This window comes from Bactrocera neohumeralis, unplaced genomic scaffold, assembly GCF_024586455.1.
Source record: "Bactrocera neohumeralis isolate Rockhampton unplaced genomic scaffold, APGP_CSIRO_Bneo_wtdbg2-racon-allhic-juicebox.fasta_v2 cluster09, whole genome shotgun sequence".
NCBI classification, from domain to species: Eukaryota; Metazoa; Arthropoda; class Insecta; order Diptera; family Tephritidae; genus Bactrocera; species Bactrocera neohumeralis.
Window position 1 is genome coordinate 3,831,538 of NW_026089622.1, and position 17,212 is coordinate 3,848,749.

General features: G+C 36.1%; 1 protein-coding gene across 6 annotated transcripts in view; it reads left to right on the forward strand.

The window, feature by feature from the left end:
• LOC126763886 (kelch-like ECH-associated protein 1B) overlaps nucleotides 1-17,212 on the forward strand; it is a 108,732-nt gene that overhangs the window by 50,695 nt on the left and 40,825 nt on the right. For 4 of the 6 annotated variants that reach the window (XM_050481644.1, XM_050481647.1, XM_050481649.1 and 1 more), the window contains exon 1: nucleotides 8,868-8,931. The exons of the other annotated variants lie outside the window; for them this stretch is intronic. In XM_050481644.1, the coding sequence (XP_050337601.1) occupies nucleotides 8,883-8,931 (49 nt within the window). In that variant the 5' untranslated portion in view covers nucleotides 8,868-8,882. Of the gene's footprint in view, nucleotides 1-8,867; nucleotides 8,932-17,212 lie in introns of those variants that run through there. 6 annotated transcript variants of the gene reach the window in all.

Here is a 17,212-nt window from a genome sequence, read left to right on the forward strand (position 1 = left end):
CAGTGGAAATTCTGACTTGGTGTTTTCAGCCAATTCATGGAGTGTTCGAATGGCTAAGTATGGGGCACAGTTAACGCCAAAGGTCACTGTTTTAGCTTGAAGTCGCGTAGTGGACTATTGGGTGATTTTCGGAAAATAATTCGCTGAAAATCTTGATCGTCTTTATGTACGGCTATTTGTCTATACATTTTTTCGACGTCCCCGTTAAATACGTATTTGAATATACGCCAGTTTAGAATAAGCAGCATTAAATCAGGTTGGAGCGTGGGTCCCGTAAACAGGATATCGTTTAGGGAATTCCCCGAGCTAGTGGATCTTGAGACGTTGAAGACAACTCTTACTTTAGTTGTTTTTTTATCTGGCTTTACTACTGCATGATGTGGCAAGTAAAATGAGTAGTATTTGCCATTGATGATTTTTTCGCATGGACTTATTTCCTCCATGTGATCTAAATGGAGGTATTCTTCCAACACACCATCATATATTAAGTAGGTTTTCTTTCCATACTTTGAAACTGCTGTATTGCAGAGGTGCGAGAGTGACCTAAGGCGATTGTGTTGGGAAATTGCTGTTTTAGTGGTAGTCGTACGACATACCGACCATTATCTGATCTGGTAGTTGTGGCTTTGTAAAAGTCTTCACAATACTGATCTTCTGGGGTTTTGATTGAAATGGGGGGGAGTTCTTCTATTTCCCAAAATTTTTTCAATTGTGAATTGAGGTACTCATTCGAGATTTCCTCAACTTGAGTTGTCATTGTTGTGACTGGTTCCGTAACTAGTCCACTTAGGATCCAACCGAAAATAGTCTTTTGTGCCAACAGTGTGTTTGAAATTTTCTCAATACCTTCGAGTATTATTTGAGGTATGAGATCGCTGCCTAATAGAAGGTCTATTTGAGCGGGGGTGTTGCAGTTGGGATCTGCTAACTTAAGGTGTGAAACCTTTTCCCAATGCTTGCTATTTATATGATAGCTTGGTAACATATTGGTTAATTGCGGTAAGACTATAGCTTCTGCTTGTATTCTTATATCCGCTTGGGGGGAAAATAGGGTAATGGGGCAGATTTTATTAGAGTTTTGAACTACTCTTCCGCCCATTCCCGTAATTTCAAAGTTGGCTTGTCTTGTTGGCAGATTTAGCCTATTTTGTGCCCTAGACGCTATGAAAGATCGTTGTGATCCTTGGTCTTTTAGGGCTCTGAGCTTAAACAGTTCTCCTCGATGTTCGATGGAGACGACTGCTGTGGGTAGTAGTACCCTACTTTGATTTTCGCCGTGTAGCGTTTGAGTTGTTAATGCCTTTGAGCAGCATGGTGCTTCTTGGCAATTTTGAGAATTTGGCACTTCGGGATTTGTTGTTGCAACTTAACCCGCGGCTCTTTTGATATTTGCGCTGTTTTTTTTTTATTCTGTTCAGATGAGAACGATTGCGTTTTGAAGAAGCTTGAACAAAGTATTTAAATTGTTGTTGTTTGAGCTTATGCTAGTTGCATGATCTTTTATTCTGTTCAGATGAGAACGATTGTTTTGAAGAAGCTTCTATTTAAATCTTGTTGAATACCTTTTGGTTTACTTGTATTTATTTTTTTGTCTACCCTTTCTGCGATTTCGTACCGGGTAGTGAGAAAATCTTTCATTTGTTGCCACGTTGGGCATTTTTGACGTGATGAGAGCGATTGCTCCCAAACTACTAAAGACTTTTCTGGTAATGCTGCTGTGCATATATTTACCAGTATAGGGTCCCAGTTGTCTGTGGGAATATTTTGGGTCGATAAAATCGACAAACAATTGGAAACAGTGGATTGAAGTTTGATAAATTCTTCACTGGTTTCCTTTTGAATTTTTGGCAAGTTCATCAGAATTGTTATCTGCTTATCGACCAATATTCGTTCATTCTCGTATCTTGATTTTAAAGCTTCCCAAGCCATATTAAAATTGTCGTCATTTAATGCGAACTGTTTTACTATGACGCCAGCTTGACCTTTCGTTTTATATCGGAGGTGATACAATTTTTGTGCATTAGATAATTTTGGGTGGTTTATGTAAACGGCTGTGAACATGTCCCGGAAGGACGGCCATTAGTCATAACCCCCATGAAAAATTTCTGTGTCACATGCGGGCACCTTGAGGTGGATGCCTGAACTTGCCTCTTGACTTTGTACTTGTGGCATCTCTACTCGCGGAAGTGGAGTAGGTGCAATTGCTTTAATTAGTTTCAATTGATCTGTAATCATTGCTTTCGTTTCTTCAAATTGGTCTAAGCAATTTTCATATTTGGCGTAAGCCGAGGTCTTGAAATTTTCTGGTAGATCTGAATCATCAGATTCTACTATTGCATCATACGCAGCTTGGAGACGTGTGCAGAAATTGCCCAGATTTTCTTTTTTGATTTCTAATACCGATTCAGAATTATCTTGAATCGGTGAAGTTGAAAATCGAGTGCAGTATCGAATTAGACTGTCACTCTCAGCAATAAACTTAGTATATGAAATATCTTTCCCCCTTTTTTGTTTCGTAACACCTTGTTTTGAGCGTGTAGCTTCTGCAGGTGTACATGGACTTTTTTCGTCCGAAACCATTTTTGGAACTTTCAGTAGTTGTGAAGATTTAGATTCTTTGGAATCTGTGTCCATTTAGAACAAATAAATTAACGAAATAAATTTTATTTTCTTTCAGTGTAAACTGATTGAGTTCGAATGAAATTGCTGATTGCAAAGCGAATTTTTTTGTAAATTGGTAAATTGGTAAAATTGTAAAATTTTTTGTTTTATTTTATTTTATTGATCGGATTTAATTAAATAACGCGTTCGTTTTAATTAATTTGAAAAGCATAAAAGTATTAACGAATTTATTTATTATTATTTAATTGCTAAAAATGCAATATTTATTTTATTAATTTGTTTAGTGTTTGTATATCTTATAGGGTATACCTATAGACGAATCCGTTTGTATGTATGTACTTGCAACTGAGTGCTCGTATAAGAGATCAGTGTTTTTGTACATACATATACGCAATCCTGCTTGTTTTTGTTTATAAAACACAAGGGGTATTGCCGAAATATGCCAATTTGGACTTTGAATATGTAAGTTAAGTAGTTCGTAATATTTAATTATTTGTTTATTTATGTAAATATATGTATATTTTAATACTTTATGCTTTTTCTACCGAACCGTTTTATAAGCATATAATATTTTTATGTACCCTCGTATTGTACTATTGACGTTACGTATATACGTATGTGTGAGTGTATATGCAAACGTGCATATATTGTTTCCTAGTGGAACGAGCGGAATTGAGAAACGAAAAAAGTATGTGCACTTCGGCTTGTAACTGTGCACTCTCTGTATATCCCGTAAATATGTATATGTACGAATTTATGTGAGTACAGTCTATTGGCATGTACTCAAATGCTCTCAAACGGTTGAGTTTATAATATAAATGTACGTATGCTCAAATTGGTGCATATATGTACATATGTATGTAAATGAAATTTTTTTTTCCTATTCGGTTTTCTTTAACTTTTTCTTGTTTTTCTGCATATATATGTATATGTATAAATTAACGACTTATTATTTACAAAGTCGTAAAAAAAATTAATATTTTTTTTTTTATGGTCAAATTGACCTTTATTGTCCAAAATCCAAATAACTACTAAACTTAATTTACAATTAACATATTCTTAATATTACCTAAATCTACTTGCGTTAGCACTTTCGCTTATGCGGCGCATAGCGGATGTTGTTTTGCAATTGTTTGTTTCTGCTGACTTGCGGCGCATGGCGGATGTTGTTCCCACTTGTTTGTTTCTGCTGACTTGTGGCGCATGGCGGATGTTGACGTCGGCAGTTATTGATTTGTTTGTAATATTTCTGGTGTTAACTCCTCCACCCCTAAAAACAAACGTCCCCGTTTGTTCTACTGGGTTTCTGCATTTGGCTTACTAGCGTTATTGACTCTGTTAACTGTGGTGTTTCGGATGTTGTGAACTCTTTAGGGTCATTCACGTTTACGTTTACGTTATAACTTGACCGTTCTACCAGTTTGCTTTTCAAAAGTTCCCTTAGAACTAATGCGATGACCATTACCGCTACGAATATCAGACTGATGATTGAAAGAGATAAATTCGTGATTAAAGCTGTTCTGTGGGTTATATGTAGTGCTTTTAGGTGTTTGGTGTTGTTCATGTGGAGTTCTTTCAACATTTCCAAACTTAGGATTTCTTCTTCCCTATTTGAAGGGAGATTTGGTTGCAGGATTGCAGGTAGTGGTTTGGTGCTTAACGTTTCGCTTAAGGTATATTTTTGTTCGTCAATGCTAACTGTAGAATTGTGATATTGTACTGCGTACGATCCAGTAAGATTTATTTTTTGGTTGTCGATCTCTATTGTGCCATTGTACTGATTTAGTAGTACGATGCCAGGTGAGATATTCTCTACTGATGGGATGTGCTGATTGTTTATTATAGTGCATTCCGCTGGTTCGCTTCGAAGTAGTCGAGGGACGCAAGTAGTGTTACTTATATCTATTAAATTCCTACGGTTACAAATTCTTATATTATTATGTTCCTTACATTTATTCTTAACGCCAAAAACTTTGTCATTATTACAAGTAACTACCTTAGTAAAGAAATTATATGTGCACGACTTCAAAGCTGTTGAATTTGGAAATGAAGCGAGCTATCAAAGTTTTGGTTTTTGTTTATATATGTATTTATATAGTAACATCATATAACAAAAATTAATTAAAATTCCTGTTGTACATACAACAAAATTAAAAACTGAACATATGCTTCATAGAAAATATTTATATGTGCATGTTATAAAATAAGTTGTTTTCTTCAAATATTCTGATAAATTAGGTTTTTAGTAATTAATATGCTTTCCTTTATTCATTTTGACTTGGTTAAGTCGAGATGGCATCGATTAAACCAAAGATTTTAGCGTTGACATGCCCATTGAAGCCCATTCTCTCTGTATTGCCATTTTTGGCTGTTTTGAGGTAGTAAACTGGCGTCCACTTTTAAAAACTCTAGCAGATAGTATTCCCCACAGATGCTCGATAGGGTTTGAATCTGGACTTATTGCTGGCCACTCCAAAAGCGGAATGTTTCGTGACTCGAAAAACCTTTTAGTAAGGGCTGCATTGTGGATCGGGGCATTGTCTTACTGGAAAATCAAATTGTCCTCTTAAAATTGGTCTGCAAATTCTATCAATTCACTATCAAGCAAGTCTAAATAGATTTGTGCATTCATTTTTGTTGATATGTAGCATATTGGAGTTTTTCCTTCATAACAAAAAGCTGCCCACACCTTTATAGAACCTCCGCCGTGTACTCAACGGAGACACGTGCGCCGAGGGTTTTGTGTATGATTCCAATATTTATTAAAACCATCAGGTCCATCGAGAATAAACTTTTTTTCATCGCTGAACACAACGCTTCGCCATTCTTCATCCCAAAATTGGTATTTATCTGTAAATGCTAGGCAAAAGGTCAGCTTGTGGACCCCGCAGCCGTTGTATTACGTGAAATTATTTGTTTTGAAATTGTGGTACCATAGAAAGGTGTTTTATGCTAGGATTTTGATGAAAAATTTGACAAACTCGCATTCTTGTGACATCTAAATCCAAATGACGCTTTATTTGTGAACTACTCATTTGATTAACGAGTGCAAGGCGTTGAATTTAACGTTTGCATCGAAAATCTATTTTGGGTTTTCCACCACTGCGTTGATTAGTGCCATACTTTGAAGGATTTTTTAAGAAAATACTAAATGTATTTCTATGGCGGTTTAGTGCTGTGCAAATTTCTTTTATTTTTATACCACTTTCACGCAAACTTAGTGCTCGTCCCTGCTCAAACTCTGAAAGGATTCTTCCCCGTGGCATATTTGACTACAAGTCCGAAATTACTTACTAGAATCTTATTTTAATTATTTAAAATTTTAAATTATTTACTTACTTTTAGATTCTAAAAAATTTATTATATTAACTTAATTCCAAACGCGTCTATAAAAAAGAACTACTGACCAATGCTCCCGTGCACATATAAATATTTTCTACTATTTTCGAAAGACACAGTAAAAAACGCGTACTACGAATGAAATAAGAAGAAGCAATCGATTAACAGTAAATAATAACTGTATATTACAAGAACAATCTATTATAAAAACAAGTGTACAGTTACAGAAAAAAAAGTTACAACACAAAACATGTATGCACATATAGTTTCTTTACTAAGGTATATCCTCATAGGGGATTTTATTAATATTTTTCCTTATTTTTATTGGTTTTATCAAAATTGAGTCGCAAATATCCTCATTTGTTACGGGTATTCCGACTATATAAAGTAACATTGTGTTGTTTGAGGCGACTTTTATATTCGCTAGCTCTAGTGAGTCTTCCATATTATTTAATGTAAAATTATTATTTTCAAATACAGATTTTATTAATCTAAGTTCATCATTTGACAAAATGTATGAATTTACGATGCCGGCCTTTGCCCAATGCATTGCGTAATCTATATTAATTATTTCCTCTTTAATAATTTTTAATTTATATTTTATTTCAAGAGCCAAATGGTGTTGTATTTCTTCGTTCGTTTGTAAAGATTTTATTATTTTATTTGATATTGTGGTGATATTGTTAATTCTGTCAAAAATTACTTTGTTAATTATTACTTGTTTATTGTTATTTTCTATTATATTGTTAAGTTGATTTTCTAGAATTACTAGGTCGTCGTGGTCGGGATTTCCAGCGATCCATTTCCAGACTGTCCCTGGTGCATCTATTGATTTTTTAAATCTCCTTGGTTTAAGTCTGTTTAAATAAGTCTGTGTCAAGTTTAGTTCGTTAATGAGAATAGGAAGGAGGGGATTTCCTTCAGTGATCTTTATCTTAATGATGCTGCTTATTTCATTCAATGTTTTCTGGCATGCATCCAGGTCGATTTTATGTATTAATCTGTACGTTCCTGTTTGAATTTTGGTTAGTCCTGTGTTGAGTTATAGTCGTGATTATATTCGTTGTCCTGATAGTCGTAATTGTACTGATTGTCTTGGTAATTCTGTTCATTATATGGATCTGGGGTTGAATTCAAGTGAAAGTTTCTTTGCACTTTTGGTTGAATTTCATTTTTATTGGATGCACTTACAGGTCGCTTACCAATAATTTTAGGGTTTGGCCTGTTTGCATAATTAATCGCGTTTGTCCGCAGGCTCACGTCTACGTCCATGGGTTGAGGTGGTTTAGGAGGTCTTGGTGGAGTATGAGTTTGTTGGTTATATTGCTGGTTAAATTGATTTGGGTTCTGGTTTATAGAATTCTGGATATTAGGTGGGTAATAATTTTGTTGTGTGCGTTGATAGTTGTATGGGTTAGGATTTGTCAAAGGTTGCGGTAGATAAGCTAGTTCAGGATGGAATTTTGTCTGTGAAACTTGTTGGTTTTGTGGTTGGGAGTATCTTGGTTGGGCAAAATGTTGTCGTGAATTTTGTTGGGTAAAGCCTTGTTGTCGAGATGTTGACGGCGCGTTAAAAAATTGATTATTTGCGTGGTAGGCTCTAAAATTCTGGTTTTCGAGCTTTAGGCATAGGTGTAGGGCTTCAGGTAAGCTCTTTGGTTCTTTAATACCGAGAAGCCTAGGTAGATCGCCTGAAAGTCCTCTGACAAAAGTATCGAGGGCCTTTGAACGATAATTTTCTGTCAACAACTGTACTGCTTCTTCTCCAACTTCCATGCAGCCTATTTTGTTTAATATGAGTGATAAATGTGCGTATACCTTTTGGTAGAATTCGTTCACTGTCAGTCTACCTTGTATGAGGCAAGTCATTTGGTATTCTAGCGTACCTATGTCCCGTTTGTCGGCGTAATGAGTAGTTAAACAGCGAGAGATTGCTGTCCAGTCCAATGGTGTGTTATAGGACTCTAGTGCAATATCTGCCTTTCCGATTATTTTGTTTCGTATTACATTTAAAATACCGAAATAGCGCGGAGTGCCTTTTGAGGGTTCGTATATCCTCAAAATGCGTTCTACGCTTTTTTTCCAGGAGCTAAACTCTGAAGAGTTTCCTGAAAATTCTCGTAATGAGCGTACTACATCTGGTATTTTATCCATCTCGCTCATGTTATTCTGAAATTGTACGTCTATTGTCTGATCGGTTACTATGGGATTTGTTGTGTTATTAAGAACACTTTGAACTAAGTTGGGTCCATTCGTTTCTAGGGCTTGGGCTACCATAGTTTTAATTATGTTTACCAATTCTGGCGAAATTTGGTTAGCCGGAGCCGAAGGTCCTGCTGTAGCAGTGGGAGCAGCATTCCCTAGCAATGATGGCTTAATCAGGTTGTTTGGGTTAGCCATTTTTGGAGAGGTCCTTTATGGTTATGTTACAGAAAATTTATGTTATCCTTTCTAGGAACAGGTTATTTATACTCTAGAGGGTCCGGTCAACTCCTGAGTTGGCTACGGAATCGCAGAGATAATTAATGTTATTTTTATATTTAAAAATATTTTTTTATAGGCTGTACAAGCCTTATTTTATTTGATTTGTTTATATTATGAACGATTTTGTATTATTGTTAAATTTGCTTAATATAAACTTAATTTTTACTAATTTTCGTGAGAGGAAGAGAAAAATATATTTCCTTTTTGTATAACAATTCACTTGATTCTTTCTAAAAACTTTCACAATTTTAAAACAATTTTTGTTTTGAAGGATATTAAATGGAAATACATATATATTCACTCTTTTAAACTTTTGAATTTTTTTAACTTATTTTGGTTTCTACAATTTTTCACAATCTTAACCTATTTCTTACATTATGATCAGCTTCATGGTGGCTGGCAATGATGATTTGGTCCTTTTTTCCTTCTGGATACTAATGGATCACCGTCTTGCTCCAAGTGCTCACCTTCCTTCCTCAAGCGTGGGTAAGGAATTTAAATTCAGCTGCTTTTTGACTCGGGCGCCAATTAACGACTTATTATTTACAAAGTCGTAAAAAAAATAATAATTTTTTTTTATGGTCAAATTGACCTTTATTGTACAAAATCCAAATAACTACTCAACTTAATTTACAATTAACATATTCTTAATATTACCTAAATCTACTTGCGTTAGCACTTTCGCTTATGCGGCGCATAGCGGATGTTGTTTTGCAATTGTTTGTTTCTGCTGACTTGCGGCGCATGGCGGATGTTGTTCCCACTTGTTTGTTTCTGCTGACTTGTGGCGCATGGCGGATGTTGACGTCGGCAGTTATTGATTTGTTTGTAATATTTCTGGTGTTAACTTATATATAATTGTTTTTTGTTTTGCCTTTCGTTTTGCTTACTTATTTGAGGCAATCCTGCTTATGCTTTATCGAGCATAAGGGGTATCACCGGACATATGTGCAAGTAAAAACTTGAATTTTTCTTTTTTTTTTATGTTTGTGGATATTTTGTGTGTATTAGCGGCCAAAAAACAATCTTTATATATTATATTTGGATATATATATACAGTATATAAATATATATGTCTATAGATACATATGTACATAAATCTATATGTACATATATAAATATTTTCATATACATATAATTATCTGTTATGCCAAACCGTTTTATTTTCCGTATTCTGTTTTAACCAAAGGTTACTTATAACAGCTTGGCAACCGGTGTTTTTGCAAAAACAGTAAAATGGAATAAGAATAACTTTATGAGTTATTCTATGCAAAGTAATTTTTCCCAAATTAAATAACCGAAATGAGAATAACTGGATGAGTTATTCTATGCAAATATATTAAATTTTACGCAAAGAATTTTTTCTTGTAATGATACATATGTATGTACATAGTATATGTACGTGTATGCAAAAATTGAAATAAAATATGCAATACTAAAGGGAATCGATACGACTCACCTTATTATCCGTCATGGGATTTTGGGGATTACTCTAGGCCAATGGATAACAGTTCCTATTCCAAATCCTGCTGCGATGGCTTCCTGGTGGTTATTGTTTTTTGTTGGTTTTATTCGCGCCCGTTTTAAATTAATCTGTATTTGGTTTTATGTACATATGTACATATAGTTTTATATTCGCGCCCGTTTTTTGTGTCTTTTTTTTTGTAGTAGTAACTGCTTATTATTATTAATTTTTTTTTCGCACTTGTATGTATGTACATTTATGTATGTATGTGTATTCTATTTGATTTTACTTAATTTTGTAATCTATTTTCCGTTTGGGGCACTGTATGTTTTTTTTTTTTACTGCAATGTCACTGCATATATTTGCACTTTTGCACTTTTTTTTTCCTAAAACACTTTTTTTTTGTTTTAATTTTATTTTCTCCTTTTTATTTCTTCGTCACTATGTTTGTGTGTATGTAATTTCACTGTTTCACTGCACTTGTACTTGTGCACTTTTTCATTTTATTTTGTCACCTTAACTTAATATTTTTAGCTTTTTTTTCCACTTTTGGCTGTATAATTTGTTTCAAATTTTCGTTATTTTATTCTTATTATTATTATTTTTTTTTTCTTTGCTTCACAATAGTGCCATTCAGAATGGCTCGAAGGACCATATATGTATAAAACTTACCACTTGGTTTTAATACCCACTGCTTTTGGGACGCAATATATATATAAGTATGTGGTTGTTCACTTCACGTTAACAATTTTATTAAAGAAACAGAAAGGTTATAATAAAAGTCTCCCGGTCGGATACCAGTGAAGGTGGCAATGTATATAGAAAAATGGATTATGTATGATAGATGTATTGAATTAGTGGACTCCCTGGTCGGGTACCAGTGGAGGTGTATATGTTCTGATAAAACGATGTGGTGATGATGTGTTGGTTCAGCTGCTGCGCGTACAGGATCTCCAGATGAATAACAAATGATGTTTTAGATGCGTCGAATAACGCCGGATGAAATAGAAAATGATGTTTTAAATGCGTGCGGAATATCGCCGGGTTAATAGAAAATGATGTTTTAGATGCGTCGAATAACGCCGGATGAAATAGAAAATGATGTTTTAAATGCGTGCGGAATATCGCCGGATGAATAGAAAATGATGTTTTAGATGCGTCGAATAACGCCGGATGAATAGAAACTGATGTAAAAAAGTGTTTTTAACCGCGTGCCGAATATGCAACTGGTATAACGTCCGCCGATGTGTACGTCTCGAAACAAGTGATCGAAAAAACCACGCTGCTTTCAGGACGAGCCCTTTTTTGCTCGTTGGGCTGTGGAGAGTTATGGTGGGTTGATATACGGCGTGTATTGGTGTGTGTGTGTGGTTGTAGACTGCGGCTTCCAACGATGTTGACGATGAGTGCGGTCTCCAAGTGTGGAGAGTGTGCCAGTGTTGCTTTTTGCGTGTGACAGAGTTGCTTTATGAGTGGTGTGGTGTAGGGGGGTATGAGGGCGGAAAGCTAACTCATTTAGCCAAGTTTATTTTAATTCTTATGGTTATAATTATTGTTTTCGTGAATCACAAGTATGTCGTCGGAATTGAAGTGTTTTAACTTCAAAAAAGCCGTTTTTAAAATCATCCTCCAATCCTGGATGAGTTTATGCGACTTTTGATAAACTATAATGATAATGGACTGCCCATCTGGCGTAATTTTGATGGTTACAAACGAAGAACATGTTATTAATTTTCGGTATTATGGACTTGAATAATTCAAAATCCCCAATACGAATACTTCGACTTAGAATTAAATAATACTGTATAAGTTGTAGGTAAATCATATAAAACTGAGCCGTCTTACCGAATTCACTGTTTATTGTTTTTTCTGCAAACTTTTCATACTTACTGTACAAATCTTTGAAGTGTTCATTATAAATGAAAAATAATGGTACTTTGCAGCTTCTTAATCTTTCCAGTTCTTCAGTTATTTCAGTACTTATTTCAATATTTTCGCGTTGTAAAAACGAACGGAAATGAAGAATTTGTAATGCTAAAGCCATCATGGGATGTAGTCTCTTGCACAGATTAAAATGTTTCCCTTCCAAAAAGCTTTGTGCTGATCCACTTGCAAGAAGTTCACTCTCCACCATTATTGTCGACAGTCCACAACCATCTATGATTTTTCCTATTGCTTTAAAATAAGACAGCATGGTATGAAATCGTTGATAAAACTACTGGAATAGCGGTAGGTGATGAGTTAATTGGAGTCAAATAGGAAATCCGTTGTTGTGGACTGTCGTCTTTTATTTTTGTACTATTAAATCCTACCCACATAGTGATGTTTGGCAAGCCTTGAGCGGGACTTAACATCCAAACAGCTTCAATTCTCTTGTATAGATCCATATTTATAATAATATTGTCTTCATTTGTTCAGTATTATCTTCAATATCGGGTTGAAAGCCACTGGTAATCTTAGCTTTTTTGCGTAAAAAGGTAGTGCTATGTCGATTGCTTCAAATGACCTTCTTCGGCGCCTATTTGTAAATGTTTCTGCTAGCCCCTCTTCATCCATCAGGTCATTAGGTTCCATATTCTGATAGATTATGCTTATGGTGTCATGGAGAGTATCTTTACCAGTTTTGTTTCAACAAACCGATCGTAGTTATCGTACGCAATACCTGTTGACAGATTTTCAGTTTTTTTTTATGACTTCCGGACACACTCCTGTTCGTGAAGTTGAAGTAAAAGTGGCTTCTGTTACTAATTCTTCAACAGCATTATAACTAATCAATGACAATACCGATATATAATATCTATAACTTTCCGACTGCCTGTCAAACTTTTCAATGCTATTCCTAAGCAAATATGTTTTGAAGTTTTGATATTACCATTATGTACCATATATACCATATCTTCAGATATAGAATTGACGTGCCGTTTAAAATTGTCACACCTCCGACGCTTACGAGCATAACCTCCTATAACAGAAGCTACAAAATTAGAAACAGTTAGTGGTATCGAGCATTCACATTGTATCAATCGTTTACTATGTAGTTATGCATCTGTTAATCTAGATTTATTTATGTTTATTATCTCATTACGCAACATTGATTCTGCAGCTTGTAGAATATCTTGATCTTTTAAATGAGTAAATAGTGAATCGTCAATAGAAGTTATTTCTTTAGGTGCAACGACTTTTTTATTATTTGATTGCAAGATATGAATTAGATCTTTAAATTTATGACGAATTTTGTCTTCTAACTAATCGGCTCTGAATTGAATACTGGATGTTTCTTTGTTATTTAGCTCTCTGAATGAGTCATTATATTGTTTATATATTTACGAAACGAAATAACATTGCCCACGTTTAATTACGTTCTCTTCTATTAGAGAACAGATTTCTTCAAAAGCAATTTGATGATTTTCTCGGGAAGCATGCCATGATGAATACGCTGGTTTTTTTATTGATGAGGTTTTTTTGTTTCGAAATTCACTCCGACAAGCATTATGATAAAAAATTTCTTGGGTTGTAATATTTGTCAACTTTTTTAGTGTTTCGTCATATAAATCTGTATCAATCTTGAGATCTTCCAGAAGGCTCGTTTGAAATGTTTCTTTATTTGAAGTGTGCAGAACTACGATTTTCGAATGAAATTTTTTATTTCTTTTGTTGCAAAAGATGCATACCTTGCCCAAATTTATTGAGCAGAAAGTTTCGGAAGGTGGTCTATCAGTTGTTGATTCTGGGGGAACATCGACCTTTTCTTCCAACGCAGCAGTTTGTCCAAGATTTTGATCTAGAATTTCACTTACATTACTTTTTCTCTTACCGGTCGAATCTTGTATTGGAGTGTCAACAATTGTAGTTACTCGTAGATATTGATGGCTACTCATTTAAGGCTGAACCCACACCGGGTTAGTCAAAACAGTTTTTCTTGCCTTATACGCACCTTCCCATAGCTTCATATGTGACAACCCACACCGAACAAGACGAAACGAAAACGCATGTCCGTGCTTTGACTTGAACCGCTTGAACCGTTGGTTTTCGTAGTCAAAATTACGCATTTTCTTTGTGCTTTTATTCTGCATACAAGTTGTTAAAATGAACATTGACGCGGAGAAATTAGTGTTTTTGATCGAGACAAGAAGCCTAATATATAATTACAAAACCGACGACATCTTTGCAAGAACTGATTCGCTTTCTTCTTTTTTCGTTTTATTTCAATGCACACCAAGCGAGACAAAAAGACGAAATGTCGCATTGTGCTTCGCTTGGTGCGGGTTGGAGCACAAGATGTTTTTGTGTTTTATTAGTCAAAGACGTTTTTGACTAATCCGGTGTGGGCTCAGCCTAATAAATACTCTGATGAAATACTATATTGAGTTACTGATGCAACTACATTGTCACTAACGTTAGATAGGTTATCTGCAGTCGAATCTTGCACCAAAGGGTCTTTAATTTCAGAGTTACTCGCAGATGTTGATGGTTGCTCGTTTGATGAACATTCTGATCTAACACTTGTTTTAGTTGCTGACAAAACGACATTTTTACTTGCTTCAAGAAATGATTCATAAATATCGCTAGGTAAAACAGTATTTTGATATTCAAGTTTATGAAGTTTTCGTTGTCGCAAAATCAATAGACATTTTCCTATAGTTTCCTTAGAAAACAAATTTACTTTATCATTTTTTCACGAAAACAATAATTACAACCATAAGAATCTATTTTCGAGTCAACGCAAAGGCTTAATTAAGCAAAATTTACTTTTAAGGCTTACATGGGTTTTCTCGGGTAAGAAACAGCCTTTCTTCAACAATTTTTTCTCATATAAAAAATTAACCAGAATTTTTTATTGTTACAAACATACACTATTAACAAAGAAATTTTGAAATTTTTGGAAAAAAATATCTTAAAATCGGCCATTCTTGGTGATCCCTCGGAAAAAGATGCTTCCGCATTGGCAGGTGAACGAAGAAAAAAAGATTTAAAATTGAATTTTAGACAGACATTAATAGAAAAAATTAAAATTTCAGCGAAAATTTCGCGACATTTTTTTCAGATAGTAGTTCGTCAGAAAATCTTTCGTCCAAATCTTTCAGAATTGGTAGTTCTCATTTAATTCTCAAAAAAATATCAAAATGGCAGTCATTACGACGCCACTTCCGGCAGTCCCTCGGAAAAAAGGTGCATCCGCTTTGTCAGCAGAACTTCTTTCAGGATCATCTGAAATAAAAATAAAAAATTAAGTGTTTTAGTAAAGACAACAAACTAGGTATTGGACGAAGGAAACAAAAAATGAAAATTGGGTTTTTATAAAAAAATGCAAATTTCGATGAAAATTTCTCGACATTTTTTTTTTAAATAGTTGCAATTAAAAAAAAAAATCCTTTGTTCAAGACCTTGTAAATGGTATCTTGAAGACCTGTGTAAAATTTCATCAAGATCGGTTGAGTAGTTCGCGAGAAATCTTTACAACCGACTTTGAAAACATAGTTTTGAGAAGAACGTGTTTAAAGACGCCGAACTTAGCCTAGCTAGTCCTGAACGCACATGTTCTCAAGGCTGTATCTCCGAAACTATTAGTCGGATCAACTTGAAAATTTAGGACAATATTCTAGAGATGTTATTGAATTTAATAAGACAAAAAAAAATTTCTCGATTTTTTGAAACTGTAAAACCCATGTAGAGGATGGAGTCATGTGTAGAAGTTCACGCAAGTGAGGAAAGTTCTCTGATCGCCATTCACTTGGGAGTGGCTAGAACGATTCTTTTACATATGACTTAAGCAGCCCGCCAGACCCGCCACGTAAAAAGCTCACCCCAATGAAAAACTACCAACAGCCTCGGATGAGAAACCCCCCTTTTGATGACGACCATGGCAAACGAAATAAGGACTACGATTTGAGGGCATGCACCTGGAATGTCCGGTCCCTTAATTGGGAAGGTGTCGCTGCCCAGCTGGTTGATGTCCTCGCGAAAATAAAGGCTGACATCACCGCCGTCCAAGAAATGCGATGGACGGGACAAGGACAGACGAGTAGGAGCTTGTGACATTTACTACAGTGGCCATATAAAGGAGCGCAAGTTTGGTGTTGGATTCGTGGTGGGAGAGAGACTCCGTCGCCGAGTACTATCATTCACTCCGGTGAATGAACGTCTAGCCAAAATCCGCATCAAAGCGAGGTTCTTCAACATATTGGTGATGTGCGCCCTCGCCCCGACGGAAGAGAAGGACGATGTGACCAAAGATGTCTCTTATGAGTGCTTGGAGCGCACTTATGAGAGCTGCCCCCGCCACGATGTCAAAATCGAGCTTGGCGACTTTAACGCCAGGGTGGGTAAAGAAGGTATCTTTGGCACTACGGTCGGTAAAATCAGCCTCCACGATGAAACTTCCCCAAATGGGTTGAGGCTGATCGACTTCGCCGGGGCCCGAAATATGGTTATCTGTAGTACTATATTCCAGCATAAAAAGATTCATCAAGCTACCTGGCTGTCTCCGGATCCAAAAACTACGTCTCCAGTGTTTTATATGTGCGTGCGCTCCGAGGTCCTAACATCGACTCGGACCACTATCTTGTTGCAGCTAAGATTCGCACCCGCCTCTGTGCAGCAAACAACGCACGCCACCAAACACAAGGAAGGTTCGACGTCGAGAAGCTGCAATCACAACAGACAGCCGAACGATTTTCTACTCGGCTTGCACGCCTGCTCTCTGAGAGCACTCGTCAACAACTCGGTATAAGGGAACTGTGGGACGGCATTTCAAACTCCTTACGTACAGCTGCAACCGAAAGCATTGGTTTTCGGAGAGTGCAAAAGAACAGTTGGTACGACGAGGAGTGCCGTGTCGCAGCGGAGAGAAAACAGGCTGCCTACCTCGCAACGTTACGATCGACCACTACACGTGCGGGATGGGATAGATACAGACGTTGAAGAGAAAAGCGAGACGCATTTGTTGACAGAAGAAGAAAAAGGCCGAAATGCGTGAGTACGAAGAGCTTGATAAGCTGGCCGACAGGGATAATGCTCGAAAATTCTACGAAAAAATGCGGCGGCTTACAGAAGGTTTCAAGACCGAAGCATACTCTTGTACAACCCCCAAAGGTGATCTAGTCACTGATGCCCAGAGCATACTTAAATTATGGAGGGAGCACTTATCCAGCCTGCTGAATGGCAGTGAACGCACAACACCAGGAGAAGGAGAACCTGACGATGGAGCAGACGTTCCATTACCCGACCATGAAGAAGTTCGAATGCCAATTGCCCGCCTGAAGAACAACAAAGCGGCAGGGGCCGACGGATTGCCGGCCGAGC